The sequence below is a fragment of the Pteronotus mesoamericanus genome, unplaced genomic scaffold, assembly GCF_021234165.1.
Source record: "Pteronotus mesoamericanus isolate MK-2021 breed Mesoamerican mustached bat unplaced genomic scaffold, CSHL_Meso_final scaffold_85, whole genome shotgun sequence".
Taxonomy (NCBI): domain Eukaryota; kingdom Metazoa; phylum Chordata; class Mammalia; order Chiroptera; family Mormoopidae; genus Pteronotus; species Pteronotus mesoamericanus.
The window spans coordinates 54,766,787-54,789,445 of record NW_026555329.1 but is presented as its reverse complement, the minus strand read 5'-3'; the positions used below and the strand labels follow the sequence as shown (position 1 = coordinate 54,789,445).

Below are 22,659 nucleotides of genomic sequence, written 5' to 3'. Positions count from 1 at the left end.
TGAACTACTGATTTGTTTTCCCAAGCTGTCAAAATGCTTACCGATTATATTCAGCCCCCCGAAATAAATTTAGTGGATTTCGCCATACTTTGCATTCTGTAACAAAGAGAAATATGAAAATGTTACACATAGTTCAGAGACAGTATAGCTACAAGCTAATTAATTCAGCAAAACACCCTTCCTGCCTACTTGATAAGATAATTTTATTCTCTATTCTCTTCATGGAAAGCAATGTGGAAAAACTCAGGAAATGTAGCTCAGGCACCAGGACTTTGGAAAGTTTCTCCTAATCTCTCTGGGCCCAAGCTTCCTCACTTATTAAATCAAGGTATGTGCCAAAATCAGCTAGTTCATTATTTCTAAAATCATTTTAAGAGGTGTAAACAGATTCTATAAGTTTACTTCTAAAATTATAGGTAGAAGTAAAACAATTTTTGATTACTTTAAAACTTATCTTACAATAAATTTACATATATATGACAAGCTAAACTTAACCTCTACAGTATAATACTAAAAGAGCCTTGGTTTTTAATTAGGGTCTGTGTTAATACTGATTTTGTGATAATTCACCAAAGTGCTTTTTACAATGCCATAAAGGAGTGATAGGAAAATTAACACAGTTAACATTATTGTTGAAAAAAAATGCTATGAAATTTAATTATTTTAAAGTATTTAACATTGCTCACTTATACAGATATATGTATTAATAATCATACTAATATCATAATGTTAGCATGTACTAATAGATCACACATCTTTGTTATACAGGGATCACAAAAGTTTAGTACCACAGAACCTAAACTTAAAAAAGTCAATCATTATCTTTTAGGACTGTGTAATAATACATGTGTGACTAAAAAGCTGCAATTCTTTTGAGACAGCCTATGATTAAGATTTTCTACTGATTCAGAATACTACATTTCTTTGGATGAATAATGTTTTATTAGAAAATAAAATTAGTTAACAGTACTTAAAACATCTGTGTGTGTGCGCGCGCGTGTGTGTACTTAGCCAAAAAACACATTAAAGACATACATACATAAAAGTGAGTGATTATTGTAGCAATCAAAGGAACATTAAAGGCCACAGGGGAGACATTAAGATTCTACCCTCAGTCCTATTACACTCAATACCCATTCTTTCACCAACTCACACATCCATCCATCTATCCATCCATCCATCCATCCATCCATCCATCCATCCATCCATTCATCCATCCATCCATCCAATAAGCACTGAGCAATCAGCAGAGGAAACAAACAAGTAAACCATTATTACAATACAGTGTGAAAATGAAGACCATGAAGTACTATGGAAACACTGGATAATTGCAATACATTGTTGATAAGATAGTGAATAAAGGGTGTACACATAACAGGAAGACATGTTTTGAATTAAAAGAGATAAATTTATCTTTAAATTAGTACTAAATCTCACTTAAAATTTTCTTAATATTTATAAACAATGGCCCTAAATTTTCTGTCACTTAGATTATCATTTAGGGTATGACCTTTGTTCAGTTAAGCATCTTTGAATTTTATTCATAATAAACCAACATTCAGTGACTGTCACTAAATAAAAAGTTATGCTTCCCTTAAATAATTACTTTCTTCCCAAATGAAAAGCCCCTAAGAAGTGTCACTAATGCACTCCACATCATGGCTTGAATCACACTGGTGAGCCAAACAACCATGATCAATGTCCTTGTGGTTTTATAACACTCTGGTCCTTACCACTGCCAACTCCTTCTCAGAGGATGTCTTTCAAGATTCAAAGTGCTTCTCTTAAAATCTTATAAATATTGCAAGCTTTGTATTTAGCATACAATAAACATGCACACAGATTTATGTACGAAGATGTCCATGGTGGCATTATTTACAGTAAAATAGGTATATTTGGGGAGAAGCCTCTCCCTCACTGAATTTCATCTGAAATATTATTAAAAAGGCTATGAAAAATACTTTGTCTCCAGCAAATATATCATTACATTGCCTGCAAGAATAAGCACTGCTCAAATATCAACTGACAAATTACAAAACAAATTACCTTCAACTAAAATTTCAATACGACTTTATATATTGGATGCAAATAAAATTATTTCTTAATAAAAATAACTCCAAAAAGAAATGGTGCATACAACTAAAGTATTATTGAACAATAGCTGAAGATGCTATCTTTATTTAGGAAGTGCCACATGTAGCCAGCAGGGTGTGCTACAAACATTTTGAAATACTGTTTTTATGACTGCTATTAGAGAACTGAACTAAAAAAAAAAAAAAAAAAAAAGAGAGCACTAAGAAGTACAAATAGCCAATTATAAAAATAGCCATGAGGATGTAAAGAACAGTATAGGAAATATAGTCAATAATATTGTAATATTGTATCATGTCAAATGGGTATATTGGAGTTATCACCATCATTTATGTTCTATATCTGAAACTAATGTCATATTTTATATCAACTGTAATTGAAAACTAATTTTTTAAAAAGGAATACTACAGTTAACCAAACCGAGACCTGGGGAGAGGGAGATGGGTATATTCTTCACCTTTCATAAAAGAACTCAATAATATTATTTAAACTGAAACACAGTAGTAAAAAAATCAAACAAAAAGAGCATTGTTAACATTAGTGTCATACATGTGGTCTGTAGCCAGTGTCTTGAACTATCCCTGAACCTTGGGAATTAGGATCTAAAAATTGTATAAAATGTAAAATATTCTGAGTGAGAAAAAAGATGTGATGAAGAAATACATAATTGTCTTCATTAGCTGTCTTCATTAGCTACATCTTTCAAATTGAGGGTACAGGGAAAGTATAATTTTCCTTTAAGAATAAGTAAGCTAGAGGTCAAATATGAACACATGTGAATGTTTCACTCAAATTAGGTCATAGCTACATTAATTTCTCCTTTGCTGCTCTGTTTTATAATCTTATCTTTACCACAAAAACTCTTAATCTGGAATCACTCTAGGGAACCTAACTCATAAATATGGGATGGCCTGATGGTTTCATGGTATGGACAAAGGGTGAATATGCTAAACATATTAAAATATGAAGATTTAAGCCAGGAAATTAAATTCAGGTCTCAATAGGGTAAAATTTTTCCACATGAAGTCAAAATTCTCCTCTTATTTGTAACTTTGAGGAATAAATTCCTTATCTAAGTCACAATTAAAAGATTACCTCCAAAAAACCTTTATTCTCCATAATATCAACAATTTCAGTACCCCTTAGAACACTCAAAGTTGACTAGGACTCCTTCAAGGGCTTGCTAACATCATTAATAGTTCAGTTAAAAACATGCCCCTGAAACAATAAACATATTCTTTATGGTTCCATCCGCAGCAGCCGGCAGTCGTCTCTGCCCCCAGCTGCTGACAGAAATGTTCAGACCTCAGCACACTGGCAAGAATGCAATTAGACAAAAGGAAGCAGTGAATAATAGAATAGCACTTGTTTAGTTCCCAAAGACTACATAACAGATTCTCTCCTTTGTCATAGGATGGTAAGTTTCTGTGTAAGACACAAAGGATATAAAAAATGCTACCTACCACCAAAGACTTCAAAATCAAGCTCCAATCTTTTCTTCAGTTTTCTGTCTCACCATTCCCTACTAAAGCTTTACATCTCAATGATGCTATTTCATGACTTTTCATACTCATGTACTCCTCTAGAATGCTTACCTATCATTCATAGGACTGTGGGGTTTAAACATGTGGAGAGTAGCTACTATGCATTAGTCCTGACACTAAACCCTGTGTTACAAAAAAAGATACAGTTTATAAGGAGAGGAGGTTATAGCATTGGTAGAAAAATGAAAGAGGTACTGAACCATAATCTGACATCCAGCTGAAGCTCTATAGAAGGAATAAATGTTCTGAGAGAACCAAAGACTTTCCCTTTGCCACAATCCTCCAGGAAAAAAGAGAACTTAATTCTTAAAAAAAAAATTAAAAGGCTCTATGGCATGGGACTTTCTAATAACATGGAAGAAAATAGTCTTCTACATCCAATCTAATTGTGAAAACCTTTTGTTCATAAAATTTTTTTAAAAAAAGATATAGAATTCCTATTCCTGGAATCCTCAACTATGGAAATTACTAATTCATAGTCTAAGAAGATTTCTTATACCAAAAAGAGTTGTCACCTCTTCCCAGAGTCTAAAATCTGATAAAGGATGATAATAATATTATTACAAACAGCAGCAACAGCAAATTTTATTATAGCTATAAGCTTTCTTTTTGTTGACCCTTTTAATAAAGGAGATCAAAGCTCAAGTCATCTATATCAGCGGTCCCCAACCTTTTTGGCATTAGGGACTGGTTTCATGGAAGATGGAAGTGGAGGTAAGTGAACGTGGAGCTCATGTGAGCTTCGCTTGCCCACTGTGGATGGAGGGGCAGAGTTTCACTTGCTTCCCTGCTGCGGATCGGGGCACGAGAGACAGGAGGTGGAGCTCAGGAGAGCTTTACTCATGGCCCAGTTCTTAACAGGCTGCATACCGGTATCAATCTGCAGCCCGGGGCTTAGGTACCCCTGGCCTATATCCCTTACATAAGTTAGCAAGGGGAGCCTGTAGTAAACCCTTTATACATAAGGAAAGAGTAAAGCATAGAAAATCTTCATAGGGCGATCCAAGACAGCGGCACTCAGCTCCTCCCAGGACCAAACTGGAATTACAACTAAATTATAGAACAATCATCATGAATGACCAACTGAAGACTGGCTGAAGAAAAGTCTTATATAAAAGGAGTTACAGAAGAAGCCATATTGAGACTGGTAGGAAGGGCAGAGATGTGAAAAGGGCTAGCCCTGCTCCTGTGAACAGTGGCAAGGTTTTAGATAGATATCACAGCTGTCGGGGAGTGTCCCTGAGAAGTGTGGGATGTAAACTATTAGCTGGGCTATCCAACCCAGAGAACCAGAGCTATGAAGAGGTGTCCACGTAACATCTGCCTGTGAAAATCAGTGGGGTTTCTGTCCACCAGTCAACTAGGGACACGGGCATCCTCTTAAAAGGCCAATGAACAAAATTCTATTCATAACCACTAAAACTGGCCTCTTTCAGAGGGAAGGCAAAGCAGACTAGAGTTGTGTGAAGAGAGTCTGGGGTTTGTAGCTGCGGGGAAGGAGCTGAAGGGATAGCCACCAAGATCCCCGTGCTGAGTCATTCTCCCATACCACAGATGCCATCGTTCATGGGTGCAGCATCCCCCTTTGCTTGGCATCTACTTGAGAGAAAACCCCTCCTTTTGGACTCCTCCATACCCCACCCTGTGGAGCTTATGTCCTGCTGAGCAGTACAGCCAGAGAGGTTCTTTCAGTGATTGAGCCTAACAGGCAGCCAGGAAGCAGAGTCAGGCATAGGCAGACCCTGCCTGGGTGCCTTGGGACTTTTGCTAACCTGCCCCCATCCCGGTGCTGGTAAAAAGTGGTCTTGGTGTGCAGCTTGGTCATTCCCACGGGGACCCAGGCCCAGAAGAGGCAGCCACAAACAGTGGATTACTTATAGTTCCAAGCAAGTTGCTGAGGACAAGACACAGGCAGCATCTTACTCTAATCTGCGCTAGAGTCCTTCCTGGGAGGCCCAGAACCAAAATAAACAATGGCCACCTTCAAAAAACATCAAAGCAGGATCCAACAAGCAGCATATCCAAAGGTAGATCTCGGCAAGCACCAAACACTGCTGAGGTAAATCGCGCTTCGTGTGGTTAGCACCTGCAGAGCAGCTCACAAGCTGTGGCTGGGTGAAGACTCACAACCAGCCAGAGGGTCAGTCCCAAGTACATATGGGCAAACAGCAGTCCAGACTCAGTTATCACATGAGGGCCCACATAACCCACACATGAGACATTCCTGGAGTGCTCAGGTCAGGTGACCAAGGAGACTGCACCACTGGACCCCACAGCACACCTACCACATAAAGTCACCCCACAAAGACCAGGAGTCATAGCAGATCTATCTATGCATAGAAACAAACACAAAGAAGCAGCCAAAAGTGGGTGACAACGAAACAGGACACGAAAGAACAGAAAAAATCTCTAGAAAAAGAGCTCAGTGAAAATGGAGCAATTTATCAGATATAGATTTGAAATTAACAGTTATAATGATACTCAACAGCTTGAAAAAGAAGACAGAAACCATAAAAAAAACAATGATAATTGAAAAACACAATATTTGAAATGAAGAATACAGTGAAAGGAAGAAACAGTAGATTGGATGAAGCTGAGGTTCAAATTAACGAATTGGAAGAAAAAATAATTAAAAAACCAATCAGAGCAGGAAAAAAAATTTTTAAAAATGAGGATACGTTGGGGGCCCTTGGAACAATATGAAGCATAACAAAATCCGCATCATAGTGGCACCAGAAGGAGAAGAGAGAGAGAAAGGAATAGAAAACCATGTGAATAAATAATGACCAAAAACTTCTGGAACCTGGTAAAGAAAAAAAGACACACAAGTCATGGAAGCACATAAAGTCCCAAAGAAAATAAACTCAAAGATGCCCACATCAGGACACACCATAGTTAAAATGGCAAAGGTTGAAAACAAAAAGAGAATCTTAAGAGCTGCAAAAGAAAGTTACTCAGTTTTCTGCCATGGAGCCTCCATAAGGCTGTCTGCCTATTTATCAATAGAAACATTTCAGGCCAGAAGGCAGTGGCAATAAATATACAAAGTGATGAGAAAAAAGGACCTACAACCAAGATTACTCTACTCTGCAAAGCGATCACTTAGAATTGAAGGTCAGATAAAGAGCTTTCCAGACAAGAAAAATCTAAAGGAGTTTATCAACACCAAACCAGTATATATGAAATATTAAAGGGTCTTTTTTAAGAAGAAGAAGAAGAAGAAATCCAAAGATCAAAAATATGAACAATATAATGGCAACACATACATATCTATCAACAACTGAATATAAAAAAAACAAAACAAAATAAACTATCAAGTAGAACTGAAACAGACTCAGATACAGAGAACATTTTGATGTTTGCAAGATCGGAGGGTCTTGTAGGGATGGGTGAAAAAGGTGAAGGGGTTAAGAAGTACAAACTGGTTGTTACAGAATAGTCATGGAGATGTAAAGTACAGCATAGGGAATATGGTCAATAATATTCTAATAACTATTTATGGTATCAGAAGAATACGAGATTTATTGGGATGATCACTTAGTAAGTTACATACTATCTAAGTACTGGGTGTGCACCCGAACCTAATATATTGTATGTCAATAGTAATTGAAGAATAAAAAATAATTAATGGAAAAAATAAAATTAAAAAAGTCATCCGAAAAAGTAATGTAATAAAATAAAACCTACCCTCAAAAAGAAAACGAAAACAGAAATACAAAATTTCTGGGACGCAGCAAAAGTAGTCCTAAGGGGGAAATTAATAGCATTACAAGTCTATTTTAAGAAACAAGAAAAATCTCAAATAAACAGTCTAACTTTACACTCAAAGGAACTGAAAAAAGAACAACAAAGCCCAAAGTCACTAGAAGGAACAAAATAATAAAGATCAGCACAAAAATAAATGAAATAGAGTATTAAGAAATAACACAAAAGATTAATGAAACCAAGAGCTGGTTTTTTAAAACGATAAACAAGACTGATAACCTTAACTAGATTCATCAAGAATATAAGAAAGATAACTTAAATAAATAAAACCAGAAATGAGAGACTTCAAGTTAAGATGGCAGCATAGGTAAACATGGCTCACCTCCTTGTACAACCATTTCAAAATTACAAGTTAAATATAGAATAACCAATACTTATAACCATCACAAATTGAGTTGAACGTAAGTCTGACAACTATGGAATTAAAGAAACCACATCCATCCAAACTGGTAGGAGGGGAGGAGAGGCAGAACAGACTCATCCCACATCCACATGTGGTAGATAAAAAATTTGGGAGGATTATCTGGGAGCCAGAAGTCCCAGCCCCCAACCTGGCACCCCAGCCAAGAGTTCCAATGTCAGGAAGATAACTCCCCATAGCTTCTGGCTACAAAAACCAGCAGGGATTGAGACAGTGGAAGAAATTTCTGGAGTCCCAACCAGTTTTTCTTAAAGAACCTACACAGAGACTGACTCAGATTCAATCCCTCTGAGCTCCAGTGCTGGGGTAGCAGCTTGAAAGGTACCAGAGGCATACAGGGAAGAATGGAAGTATCTGGCATCAAAGTGAGAGCCAGGAAACAGCTATCTACCAGACAGAAAGGCAGGGAGAGGCCATTATCCCTTTTCTAACCCTACTCCCACAGGGCCACAGAGCCACACAGCCAGCAGGCAAGTGCCATATCTGAGACTCCATCAACCTGGCTAAAGCACTTTGCCCCAGCTGGAAGGTCCCCTGAGACACTAACTTATGGTCCCACCCCAGTGACTTTTCCAAATGAATAGCTGGTCCTAGATCATACTTTACAACTTCCTAAACCCTCTAAAACAAGCAACAGTTGGCCTTAGTGAGCGTCCAGCCCCTGTACCTCTTGCAAAGTGGACCCAGGCCCGGCACTAGCAGCAGCTAGCCTAGATTCATAGCTTGCCTGGAAATCTACAAGTCCAACACAAGTAGCAGCCATCCCAGATTGTTTTATAGCTCATGCAGGATGGCCCCAGGCAGAACATAGGTGGAGGCTGACCTTGGCTTCCACACTCGGGAAACCCCAGAACCTACAGACCCAGTGGACAGCTACAGACCACTCTGGAGCATCCTGCCTCCACACAGCTGCCTCCACACCATCCTGCCTCCGCACAACTGATCCTCCACAGAGGGTGGAGGTTGATGGTCAGTAATCACAACCAGTCCTTGCAGCTGACAGGCCTGGGTCAATCCCTCCCATTGACCTGAGAACAGCAACCAAGGCTCAACTACAACAGTAGGGTGTACTCAGCCCTCAGAAAGGGCACTCCTCAAGCACCCAGCTTGGGTGATAGAGGAGTCTGTGCCACTGGACCTTACAGGAAATCTACTATATTAGACCACATTACCAGGACAAGGAAGATCTACCTAATACATAGAAACAAACACAGGGAGGCTCCCCAAATGAAGAGACAATGAAACAAGGCCCATATGAAAGAACAGATAAAGACTCCAAAAAAAAAAAAAAAAAACCTAAACAAAGTAGAGTTAAGCAACCCATCAGATGCAGAGTTCAAAACACTGGTTATCAGGATGCTCAAGGAACTTAGTGAGGACGTCAGCAGCATAAAAAAGATTCAGCAAGAAACAAAGAATGCAGTAATTGAAATAAAGAACAATTTACAAAGAAACAATGGCAGAATGGACAAAGCCAAGAATCAAGTCAATGACTTGGAACATAAGGGAGCAAAATACAATGAATCCGAACGAGAAGAAAAAAGAATCCCCCCAAAAAAGAGAGTGGTATAAGCAGCTTTTGGGACAACTTCAAGCAATCCAACACTCACACCATAAGGGTGCCAGAAGGAGAAGGGAAAGAACAAGAAACTGGAAGTCTATTTGAAAAATAACTAAAGGAAACATCCTAATTTGTTGAAGGAAATATACATGCATGTCCAGGAAGCACAGAGAGTCCCAAAAAAGACGAGTGCAAAGAGGCCCACTCCAAGACACATCATAATTAAAATGCCAAAGGGTAAAGATTAAGAGAGAATCTTAAAAGCAGCAAAAGAAAAGAAATTAGTGACCATAAGACTGCCAACTGATTTCTCAAAAGAAACTTTGCAGACTAGAAGGGATTGGCAAGAAATATTCGAAGTCATGAAAAGCAGGGACCTACAGCCAAGATTGCTCTAACCAGCAAAGTTATCATTTAGAATCGAAGGGCAGATAAAGAGCTTCCCAGATAAGAAAAAACTAAAGGAATTCATCATCACCAAATTATTCTATTGTTAAAGGGGCTTATTTAAGAAAAAGATGATCAAAATTATGAACAATGAAATGGCAATAAACACATATCTATCAACGATTGAATCTTAAAAACAGATTAATCAAACACAAAGTACTGAGGTAGAATCATGGATGTAGAGACCATTTTGACTATTGCCAAACTGGCGGGAGCTCTGGAGGAATGAGTGGGCAGGTGAGGGAATTAAGAAGTATGAATGTGCAGTTACAGAGTAGCTATGGGGATGTAAAGTACAGTATAGGAAATGGAGTAGCCAAAGCACTTACACACATGACCCACGGACATGAACAATGGTGTGGAGATTGCCTGAGAGGCTGGAGTGTGCTGGTGGAAGGGGGCAAAGAGGAAAAAATTGGGACAACTGTAAAAGCATAATAAATAAAATATAATTAAAGCAATAAAAATAAAATTTTAAACAATGGAAAAAAAATGAAAGAGGAGAGGTAACAATTGACACCAAAGAAATACAAAGGATTATAAGAAAATATTATGAATATATGCCAACAAATTGGGCTACCTGGACAAATGGATACATTCCTAGAAACATACAATCATCCAAAACTATACCAGGAAGAATCAGAAAATCTGAATAGACATTACAACTAATGAAATTGAAGCAGCAGTCAAAAAAGTCCCAATAAACAAAAGCCCTGGGCCAGAGGCTTCTTAGGTGAATTTTACCAAACGTGAAAGAACTAACACCTCTTTCTCAAACTATTCCAAATAATTCTAGAGGAAGGCTTCCCAGATCATTTTACAAGGCCAGAATTTTTCTAATTCCAAAGTAAGATAAACACACTAGAAAAAAAAGAAAATTATAGGCCAGTATCCCTGATGAACATAGATGCTAAAATCCTCAACAAAATATTAGCAAACTGGATCCAGCAATACATTAAAAAGATCATATACCATGATCAAGTGGTATTTATTCCAGGGATGCAAAGTTGATACAAAATAGGCAAATCAAAAAAACATAATATCCCACACAAATAAAATAAAGGATAAAACCCACATGATCAAATCAATAAATGCAGAAAAAAAGCACTTGGAAAAAATCCAGCATCCATTTATAATAAAAACTCTCAGTAAGGTGGGAACAGAGGGACCATACCTCAATGTAATAAAAGCCATATATGACAAACCCACAACCATCATCATACTCAGTGTGCAAAAACTAAAAGTGTTTCCTTTAAAGTCAGGAACAAGACAGGGACATCTGCTTTCCCACTCTTATTTAACATAGTACTGGAAGTGCTAGCCACAGCAGTCAGACAAGAACATATAAAAGGCATCCAAACTGGAAAATATAAAATAAGCGCTGGCTGGTGTGGCTGAGTGGATTTAACACTGGACTGCGAAGAAAAGGGTCGCCAGTTTGATTCCCAGTCAGGGCATATGCCTGGGTTGTAGGCCAGGTACCCAGTAAAGGGTACAAGAGAGGCGACCACACAGTGATGTTTCTCTCCCTTTCTTTCTCCCTCCCTTCCCCTCTAAAAATAAATAAAATCTTAAAAAAGAAGTAGAACTGTCTTTATATGTGGATGGCAAGCTACTTTATTATATAGAGAACCGTAAGATTCCACCAAAAATACTATAACTGATCAATGAATTCAGTAAAGTAGCAGGATAAGAAGTAAATAACCAGAAATCAGTTGCATTTTTATACACCAATAACACACTATGAGAAAGGGAAACTAAGAAAACAATCCTGATCACAATTGCTTCAAAAAGAATAAAATACCTAGGAATAAATTTAACCAAGAATCTAAAGGCCTATACCAGGAAAATTATAAGATACTGAAGAAAAAACTGAAGATACAAATAAGTGGAAGCATATACTGTGTTTGTGGGGAGGAAGAATAAGCATCATTAAAATGTCCATACTATCCAAAGCAATCTATAGATTCAACACAATTCCTATCAAAATGCCAATGACATACAAGATCTGTCTGTAAAAAGTCCAGCCATTGTTAATATAATAAGAATGGTTTACGTGACACTGATATAACCTGGCAGCTAAGGAGAGTGGACTGGAATGCGCATTCATGAACAATGATGACTTCACTGTACTAGTCAGTGGGAATGGTAGATGCCATCAAGTGAGCATGTGTACTGTGTGGCCATTGGATTCAATATGACTGAGCAAGTAGAGCAACAAATATGCATCAAATTTTGTGTTAAGCTTGAACATTCTTCCACAGAAACTATTCAGATGATACAGAAGGCATAGCTATGGGCAACTGGTGATTGGCAGCTTCATCATGACAACGTGCCCATTCATGCATCACATCTCGTGCAGAGTTTTTGGCGAAACATCAAATTACCCAGGTGACTCAGCCCCCTACAGCCCAGATTGGTGCCCTGTGACTTCTGGCTTTTCCCAAAACAAAAATCACCTTTGAAAGCAAAGAGATTTCAGACCACTGATGAAATTCAGGAAAATAGGACAGGGAAGGTGATGGCAATTGAGAGGACTGTGTGAGGTCCCCAGGTGCCAACTTGAAGAGGACTGAGGAGTCACTGTCGTATGTACAATATTTCTTGTATCTTCTTTAATAAATGTCTCTATTTTTTAATATACACATTTTATTGATTATGTTATTACAGTTGTCCCATTTTTTTCCTCCACTTTATTCCCCTCCACCCTACACTGCCCTACCCCCCAGAAGTTCCCCCCTCCCCCTTTGTTCATGTCCATGGGTTGTTCGTATAAGTTATTTGGCTTCTCCATTTCCTATATTATTCTTAACCTCCCCCTGCCTATTTTGTACCTACTATTTATGCTGCTTATTTTCTGTCCCTTTTCCCCCATTCTTTCCCCTCCCCCTCCACTCTGTTTTACTGTTCATAGTTTTTGATCTTCTTTTTCTTAAATAAATCCCTTTAACATTTCAAATAATAAGGGCGTGGTGATGATGAACTCCTTTAACTGGACCTTATCTGGGAAGAACTTTATCTGCCCCTCCATTCTAAATGATAGCTTTGCTGCATAGAGTAATCTTGGTTGTAGGTCCTTGTGTTTTCATGACTTTGAAAACTTCTTGCCAGCCTCTTCTTGCCTGCAAGGTTTCTTTTGAGAAATAAGCTGATAATCTTATAGGAATTCCTTTGTAGGTAACTGTCTCCTCTTCTCTTGCTGCTTTTACGATTCTCTCCTTATCTTTAATCTTGGGTAACGTAATTATGATGTGCCTTGGTGTGTGCTTCCATGGATCCAACCTCTCTGGGACTCTCTGAGCTTCCTGGATCTCCTGGAAGTCTATTTCCTTTGCCATGTCGGGGAAGTTCTCCATTATTTTTTCAAATAAGTTTTCAATTTCTTGCTTTTCCTCTTCTCCCTCTGGCACCCCTATGATTCAGATGCTGGACTGTTTAAAAGTTATCTGAGAGGTTCCTAAGCCTCTTCTCAATTTTTTGAATTCTTGTTTCTTCATTCTGTTCTGGCTGAATGTTTATCTCTTCCTTCTTCTCCAAATTATTAATTTGGGTCCCAGTTTCCTTCCCTTTACTGTTAGTTCCCTGTATATTTTTCTTTATTTCACTTCGCATAGCCTTCGCTTTTTCCTCCATTTTGCAATCCTAGTGAACCAATTCAGTGACTATTCAGACTACCAATGTTTTGAACTGTGCATCTGATAGGCTGGCTATCTGTTCATTGCTTAGTCGTATTTTTGGAGCTTTAATCTGCTCTCTCATTTGGGCCATATTTCTTTGTCTCAGCACCTGTTATGTTGGAAGGGGCAGAGGCTTAGGTATTTGCCAGAGGGAGGCAACCCAGGTCACTGAGTTGTGATGCTGTATGTGGAGGAGAGGTCTGAGAGGGAACAATTGCTAGGCTCTTGTCCTGCTTTCAGTCACTTCCCCTGCTACCCATAAGCAAATTGGGCCCTTGTGGTGCTGATTCCCAGGTGGGTGGGTTTGTGTACATTCTAGGACCCCATGGGTCTCTCCAATGGACTCTCCTTGAGGCTGGGAGTTTCTCCTGCCACCACAACCCCCACAGGCTTTTACAACCAGAGGTTTTGTGGCTTCCTTTTCTTGCACTGGAACTCTGGATTGGGTCATCTGTCTCGCTCCCCAGCTATTCCTCTGGTTTATCCATATGCAAATGTGGGACTGCCTGGTCTGCCAGCTACCACCTTGCCTACCCGGTCCTCTAGCTACAGCTTTGCTGTGTGTCCTCTCCGCCCCAGCTGCCCATGTCTACCCCTCCTATCAGTCTGGATGAATGTTTCTTCTTTAGCTCCTTGGTTGTTGGACTTCCATACAGTTCCATATTCTCGCAGTTCTGGTTATTTTTTGTTTTTAAATTTGTTGTTGTCCTTCTTTTCATTGTGCGAGGAGGCAAAGTGTATCTATCTACACCTCCATCTTGGCTGGAAATCTCTCTTTTTCATATTACATGGCTGCATATTGCATGACTACAAACCTTGTGTTTCATAGAACTAGAACAAATACTTCAAAAATTTATATGGAACCACAAAAAAGCCCCAAGTAACAACAGCGATCTTGAGAATTAAGAACAAAGTTGGAAGAATCATGCTACCTCGTATCAAACTATGCTACAAGGCCATAGTAATCATAGCAGCATGATATTGGCATAAAAACGGAGATCAATGGAACAGAATACAGAGCCAAGAAATAAATCCAAGCCTTTACTGTAGATTAATATTTGACAGAGGAGGCAAGCTCATACAATGGACTAAAGATAGTTTATTCAATAAATAATGTTGGGAAAATTGGGCAGATATGTACAGAAAAGTTAAACGAGACCACTTTCTTACACCACACACAAGAATAAATTCAAAATGGATTAAAAACTTAAATTAGACTCAAAACCATAAAAATCCTAGAAGAAAAGACCATCAGTAAAATCTCAGACATTGCTCTTAGAAATATTTTTTCTGATACATGTCCTCAGACTAGGGAAACAAAACAAAAAATAAAAATAGATTACATCAAACTAAAAAGTTTCTGCACAGCAAAGGAAAGCATCAACAAACTCCCTGAATGGGAAAACATCTGAAAAGGGGTTAATATCCAAAATTTATAAAGAACTTATAAAACTCAACACCAAAAAAAGAAAGAAAGAAAACAATCAATCCCATTAAAGATAGATAGAGGGCCCGAATAGAGACTTCTCCAAAGAGGACATGCAAATGACCAACAGGCATAAAAAGATGCTCTATGTCACTAATCATCAGAGAGATGCAAATTAAAACAATGAGCTATCACTTCACGCCTGTCAGAATGGTTATTATCAATAAATCAACAGGCAACAAGTGTTGGTGAAGATGTAGAGAAAAGGGAACCCTCGTGCACTCTTGGTGGGAAGGAAGACTAGTGCAGCCACTGTGGAAAGCAATATAGAATTTCCTCAAAAAATTAAAAATTGAACTGCCTTATTGTTACCTACAAGACCCAAGGTGGGAGGGCTTCTTTACCTCCTTGGTTCTTGCCTTGCTCACAAGAGAAGACTTCAAGCAAGAGAACAACATGTTTAGTGGAAATGAAATAGCACATTTATTTATAGACTTGAGCAGAGGCTACAAGTGGGCACTCAACTAATCTGAGTGTCCTGACTAATGGGGTTCAGGGATTATATCCCTTAGCTAGCAACTATGTACCTCTTCTTCTCCACCTTCTAGACCCTGGGATTAATACACAGCTACAAAGTCTTTCTTCCTAAAATAGTAAAGGCTCTTTGTCTTAGTGAAATTTCTACAGGGCTCCCTTTCCCAGGACCAAGTTTCAAGGACTCCCCTTCCTCCTGTGCTGTCTTGGCTTGTGATGTTTGGAACCCCTGGCAAACTCAACAGACCAGGCTCAGGACTGCTGAATCAACAGGTGAGACATGTCTTCCTCCTCCTCCCTGCCTTGCTTTACTATCTATCCTGCCTAACATTATGACCCAATGATTCCCCTTTGGGGAATTTATCCAAAGAAACCCAAAACACTAATTCAAAAGAATAAATGCAACCCTATGCTCATTGCAGCATTAATTATTAGGTTGGCCAAAAAGGCTGTTTAGTTTTTTCCATAAAATAAAAGACACATTTTTAATTTCACCAATAAGCTTATTGATTTGGATATTTTGAATATGTCGTCTATCTGCTGTGTGGTATAACATTGGTTGTTATCAATTAACATCTCAGTTTGATCCCTGTCAACTTCAACTGGCCTACCCGACTGTGGAACACCATCCAGCAAGAAATCTGCAGCACAAAACTTCACAAACCACTTCTGATACGTTTGGCCAGTCACAGTATCTTCATATTGCACAAATCCTTTTTTTTTTTTTTTTGCATTTCAGTTGCATTTTTACCTTTATTGAAATAATAAAGCATAATATGCTGAAAATGTTCCTTATTTTCTTCCATTTTCAGTGCTTAAATGGCTACCCCCCAAAACTACCAATTTTGAGGGTTTTGAAAAAAATTACCAATTTTGATGTTTTTTAAAATACACACTGTATGACAGCTGTCACAATACAATCTAACAAAATCATTTTGAATGAAGTTAAAGACAATTAAGCACTACTAAAGCCATCTTACGGAAAAAAAAAAAAATTTTTGGCCAATGCAATACAATAGCCAAGATTTGGAAGCAGCCCAAGTGCTCATCAGTAGTTGAGTGGATAAAAAAACTGTCTGTAATATACTTACACAATGGAATACTACTCAGACATAAAAAAAAAAAGAGGGAAATCTTACCCTTTGCAACAGCATGGATGGGACCTGGAGAATGTTATGCTAAATGAAAGAAGTCAAAGAAAGACAAGTACCATATGATTTCACTCACATGTGGAATCTAATGAACAAAATGAAGTAACAAGCATAATAGTGACAGACTCACAGAGAGCAGGCTGACAGCTTTTGTGGGGGCTAGGGAGGGGGAGGGATTGAAAAAGAGAAAAAACTCATGGACACAAACAATAGTGTTGTGACTACTGGGGGAGACTTAACCTTAGGTGAATGAACACACAATACAGTGTACAGATGATGTGCTGTGGAATTGTGGACCTGATACCTGTATAATTTTGTTAACCAGTATCATGCCAACAAATTCAATAAAAAGTAAAACAAACAAAGAAAAAAACTCATGGTGGTTATGTGTTAATATCCAGCAAAGAGAGAAAGAGAGAGAGTGGGAGGGAGGAAAGGAGAGGGGAGAGAGAGAAAAAGGAAGGTAGGAAGGAAGGGAAGGGGAGGGGACGGGAGTGGAGGGGAGGAGAGGGGAGGGAAGGGGAGGCAAGGGGAGGGAAGGGGAAAGGAAGGCGAAGGGAGGAAGGGAGGGGGAAGGGGAAAGAGGGAGGGAGGAAGGGAGGAAGAGATACATAATTTCTGCAAGGTTCACACTAGCTGTGATGAAGTCCTGGCATCCAGGCTGCCCAACAATTACCCACTATGTACTACCGACCTGCTACCCTATAACATCATATTTTTAAAAGCCTGTGCCTTCATCATTTAAATTTTCCAGTAGAGAAACAGTTTTGAAAACTCCTCTGGAAAACTCTTAGGCACTTCTTAATAGTACTTTTAAACATTTTAGTTTCAAAGTACAACAGAACAGGACCCAACTAAAGTTTCCTCAGAGATATGCAACAATCAAAATTAACCCCAAACCAGGCAATTTCTGACCTGTTTCAACATATATTTATTACCTTTGATATTTCTGAAATGAACATCACACAGGTCCATTTAAGCAATCATTAAGAGTAACAAAATACCCATTTTCTTAAGTAAGTAAGCTTTAACTGTTTTCATAACTTTTCAAAATAATTATTTAAAAATTATTAGGAATCACAGAGTAACATGTGGGTAGTTTCCAATTCAAAAAGTGTAATTCCCTCAAGTTCTTTTATGAAAAGAAAAAAATGTAAATAATTATGAGTTTTAAGATCATTTTTAATGGTCTGCTTTATTCAAGATAGTTTACTACCTCTTCAAGAATATTATCAAGATCATTAAATCGTTGTCTCTCTCATACATTTCTCATTGGTCATTTCTGACCTAAATCAATCAACTCTACCAAATAATGTGGAAATTGTGAATAAATGTTCATCAGGGACTAAAGATGTTTTAAGCATTTTCACCATTCAACTTGAAATCTAATCTATAACAGAATATAAATTTTAGTGGCAGGACATTTTAAAAGATGTTATAAGCACTGGCTAAGAGAATCATTTTCAACACACAGATTTTGGCAGGTACAAACTGATTTCACCCTAATTGAGACCATCGGAGAGCCAACTCCAAGGGTCCTTGACATGTAGCAATTTGCAGTTTTGCTGTGGGATATACTTGAAAGGTAACCACTGAAAGGCCTGGTTATAACAGCACGTCACTGAGATAGTGAATAACCTAGCTGAACCCTGAGCCATATCGCTATCCTTCCCATCATAGTCATAGTGAAGTCAGTTCATCTGGAGAATACTGCAAAATGGTTGTCCTCTGACTTGATATTTCTGCATGACCAGATTGCTCCATGAAATAGATACTATCATTATTTCCATGTGTGAAAATTAATATGTTAAAGAAGGTTAAAGTGACTTGCCCTAGGTCACAATCTGGAAATTATAGAGTCAAGATTAGGGCCACATCTTACTGACTGAAGCACCTGAACTCTGAACCATCAGGAATCCTGCGAGAGATGTTTCTAAAGTTAAGTTTAGCTAATGTCACTTCAGCAATGATGTTCTATACTATAGTACAGGGTTTTAATGAAATTATTTATTTCAATTGCTTAATATACATTAGTCTTGAGTTTATAGACCTCACAGAGGATCTGGACTAAAATTTTTAGTTAGTGCTTAAGACCTTGGACTCTGAAGCAAGACCACCCAGGTTACCAGCAATGTGACCTTGGGCAGATGACTTAACCTTCCTGTACCTCAGCTCCCTCAACTGTAACATAGAGATAAAAGTATTTGTTTCCTGGGGTTATTGTGAGGATTAAATGAGTTAATAGATGTAATGCTGATTGTAGGCACTAAGAGTGCTAGTTATTATTATTTGAACTACATGGCTTTCTATGGGGAAAATGATTTGCTCTGGTGTTATGAGAATTCAAGGATCTGTGAAGGTCTTAGGATATATCTTAGCACTCTGAGTTTCTTCATATCCACTGCTTTTCTTTATTATCTGTATTTAAATCAGTGCTTGAATGGGTTCTTGAAATGTAACAAATTTTAATTTAGAATTCCAGGTGAAATTCTTTTTTAAAGTTTTATATAAAAGATATATATCTTATATTGATTAAATGAGATTAAAATGAGATGATCTGTGACAGGAAGTCAAATGACTATCACCAGAGTTTGTCTAAAGATCCAGTTCTATATAATAGGCTGTTAAAGAGTCTCAGAGAATTTAAACTTGACTTTGGCAAAGATACTTCTCACGTGATGGAACACCCTACACTTTTCCAAATATCTTGAAGAAACTGAATGCTGCAAACCTTGTCTTTATGGCATCTTATTTGAGAACAGGACAAATTATCAAACAGATGTTTCCACAAACCCAAATTTAGAATGTTCCTGGGCCCTGAGAATGCATTCACTTGCAACAGGGAAGAGTTGGTCACATTTCAAATCCCTATGCCTCATCAACTCAAAAGCTAAGTTGAAATAAGAAATGGCAACAAGAAACATGGTGACATGCAACTACATCAGCAGGATTTATCAGAAAGCTGTATATTTGTGAAAAAAAACAGCAGTTTAGCTTCCAAATAACCCAAAACAAGCGAAATGTTCATAAATGTTAACCTAAGCCAAATATGAAATTTGGCAATGTTAAGATGAAGATCACTGCAAATTTTGAGAGGGTCTGCACTCAGGTCTATTTGCACAGATCCAAAAGTTAAACAAATACATGAACAGTCTGCCTTGTAACAATCACAAACTTCTCACTCCCCATTTTCCCCACCTAAAATTATTCTTAGGTAGGCCAGCTCTTTCTGCTTTTAATCAAAACAAATGATTCTTGAAGAAACAGCTACAATATGCATTTTCATAAAGACCAATGTTTTCAGCTTATTTTTAGCTTTTCCAATGATTTTCCTCAGATAAGCAATGTCATTAAAGTGTATTTGTCAATGTCCACAGGACTTTGTTAGCCCTGTTGTATTTCATGTAAGATTCAACAAAGAACAGTCTTATGTTGCTCCAAGAATTCAATAGATTTACCCTTCTGTTATTAAGGCAATAGTCATTTTATTGTTATTAAGGCAACAGGAATTTTTAAACAAATTATTTTAAGAAAATGTTTTGATTATCCTCAATTTTGACCTTCTTTTGCCTTTATACTTAGCTGAAGCCAGCCTACAGAAAGCAATTAAGAGAGAAACACAGACAATTTTATAATATTTTTCTTATTAAAAAATAAAAATCACCACAAGGAAAAAAGATGAGGAAAATGGTATTAGTCCCATGGTATCTGGTATTTCCATATCAGTTTCATGTTTGTTGGGCTGAGATAGCCAAATATTAGAAATACAAATGTCAAAAAGTGGGCATATTGAGCCCTAAAAATACTTAAGATAATTTCCATTTTCCTAAATATAACTATCTGAACATTGTTATGAGATCAGATCATAAATATTATATATTTATAAGGAGAACTATTTCATGCCTAGTAGTAGACATTCAGTAAATGTTAGGGGAACTATATTAATAATATTCTGTTGGAAAACACCCTGTCTGGTTTCAGGAACTGTAGCCTTGCCAATAGGCAAGAGGGCCCCAAGGCTGGTAATAATCAAGGAGGCCTTGGGAAAACAGGCCACTGAGGAGATGAAGCCTGTCCCCCTGCCAGGGGCGCAGCCCCTGCCTCTTTCACATCACCCTGCTTGGCCCTGTGATGGTTGGTTAGTCAAAGGCGGGTAAGATTCCTCACGAGGAGGAAAGACCTAAGACAGACATTGACCGGTATGGGCAGCACACAAGAACTTGGGGGATACAGAGAAAAGGTAAACAAGCCTGCACCCCTCAGCTCAGTTTGGACATGGCCAGAGTCCTCATTCTGTCTGAAAGAAGTCTCATTATCTCTTGGTGGCTCTGCCCTGCCCAAATGGTTCAGGCTTGAAACAATACTAAAGGCAGGTACAGCCCTAAATTGGATCGGGCAGTTCCTGGGGACAATTAGGCCTAGAAGTAAGTTCCTCTAAGCATGCTTGTTCTCCCTTCAAAAGCTATGATAACCGGCTCACACTGGGAAAGTGATTTACATTATTCATAGACCTTGACCTGAAGCAGAACTCTTGTGTTCTTCCGATTGTTATCTATGATCTCTATTTATTTTCTATAAACATAGCCTTTTGACATTGATTGATGAGCTTTGTTGTATTCCCCTGCACATACGGTTCTCAATAAAAGATTTTGGACACAGGGGCTTGGGGCCTTCTCCACTAGAGGAAAGAGCCATATCCTGGAAAACAGAGAAGTGTTTGCAATGACTCATGTTTATTCCACCCATCCGTGACAAGCCCGGGACAGGCTCTGCTGGATTCAGAGCCCTGCTCCCTCCTCAGCTGGCTCTGGACAGTAACACTGATATCCAGAGTCCGTGCGCTGCGTCGCTCCCATCAATGACAATATTCAGCCCTGGCTGGTGTGGCTCAGTGGATTGAGCACTGGCCTGCAAACCAAAGGGTCACTGGTTTGATTCCCAACCAGGGCACATGCCTGGGTTGCAGGCCAGGTCCCAAGTAGGAGGCTCAAGAAATGCAACCACACATTGATGTCTCTGTCCCTTTCTTTCTCCCTTCCTTCCCCTCTGTCTAAAAGTAAATAAGTAAAATCTTTAAAAAATATATTCAAAAGCTTAGTCTTTGCCAGGTTATAACTCGGTATAAATACAATTGGGAATTTCCATAATTTCCATAATTATTATTGTTGATTAATAATAAAGGGCTTATTCAAGGCATTCACAAGGAGAGACAGCAAAATTATAGTGACAATAAGAAGAGCATGAGGTCTTTATTGCATTAAGGAATGATGTCAAGAGATTTAAATTGGGTAGAGAGATAATTTTAATGGAAATAAAAATGTATTCGCAAAAAAGAATGGCCTCAAATGAGGCTCCTTTCTGTTTTCAGTCTGTTAATTTTCTATAATATTCTGTATTATTCAAAGACTATAGTAATCAAGCAAGAGCACATACAATCTCTGGGGTCTTCACAGCAGATGAAAAGTGTATGGCAATTATCCACAACTACTTATGTGATGATGACTGAGTGATCAAGATTTCTAATTAGCATAATATGCCACACTCATTAGAGCAGCTGGTTAAAGTAACAGTTCACTTTCCTCAGGTATCTTTCTGTTTCTTTCACAAACTTGATAAGCTTACAAAGTTCCAGACAATTTCGTCACCTTGGTGTGCCATCTCTTACACATGTACTCTTTAGGATGAAGTGTATGTACCTAGAGGTGCCTATTGCCACTCATGGCTAGCTGGCAAAAGGTGTATTAAAAGAGCATTGAAATCAACATTGCAACTAAAATATATGCACAATTCTATTTGATACTTATCACCTGACTAGATCTTTATGAAATGTGGGCTGAGTTATTCTAGGGAGTAAGGAAAAAACATCTAACGTAGCTCTTTAATTTCTTCCTCTTCTTTCTTCAAGTCTCAGGATTTGCACCCTTTCCGTCAAGAAGCAAAAGACTTCCTTCAGTTTGAGTCAAAAACCCACACCTTTATTCTCCATAGCACTGGATGTTTCCCTCATACAGTCAGAAAACTTACTACTTTGTCTCCATCAGT

General features: G+C 38.2%; 1 protein-coding gene across 5 annotated transcripts in view; it reads right to left on the bottom strand.

Moving 5' to 3' along the window:
* Positions 1 to 22,659, bottom strand: part of ST7 (suppression of tumorigenicity 7) — a 314,490-nt gene that overhangs the window by 110,103 nt on the left and 181,728 nt on the right. For all 5 annotated transcript variants that reach the window (XR_008528324.1, XM_054563970.1, XM_054563972.1 and 2 more), the window contains exon 4: positions 42 to 96. Coding sequence is in view for 4 of the 5 variants with exons in the window: in XM_054563970.1 (XP_054419945.1) it covers positions 42 to 96 (55 nt within the window). In the remaining variant the exon portion in view is untranslated. The remainder of the gene's footprint in view (positions 1 to 41; positions 97 to 22,659) is intronic.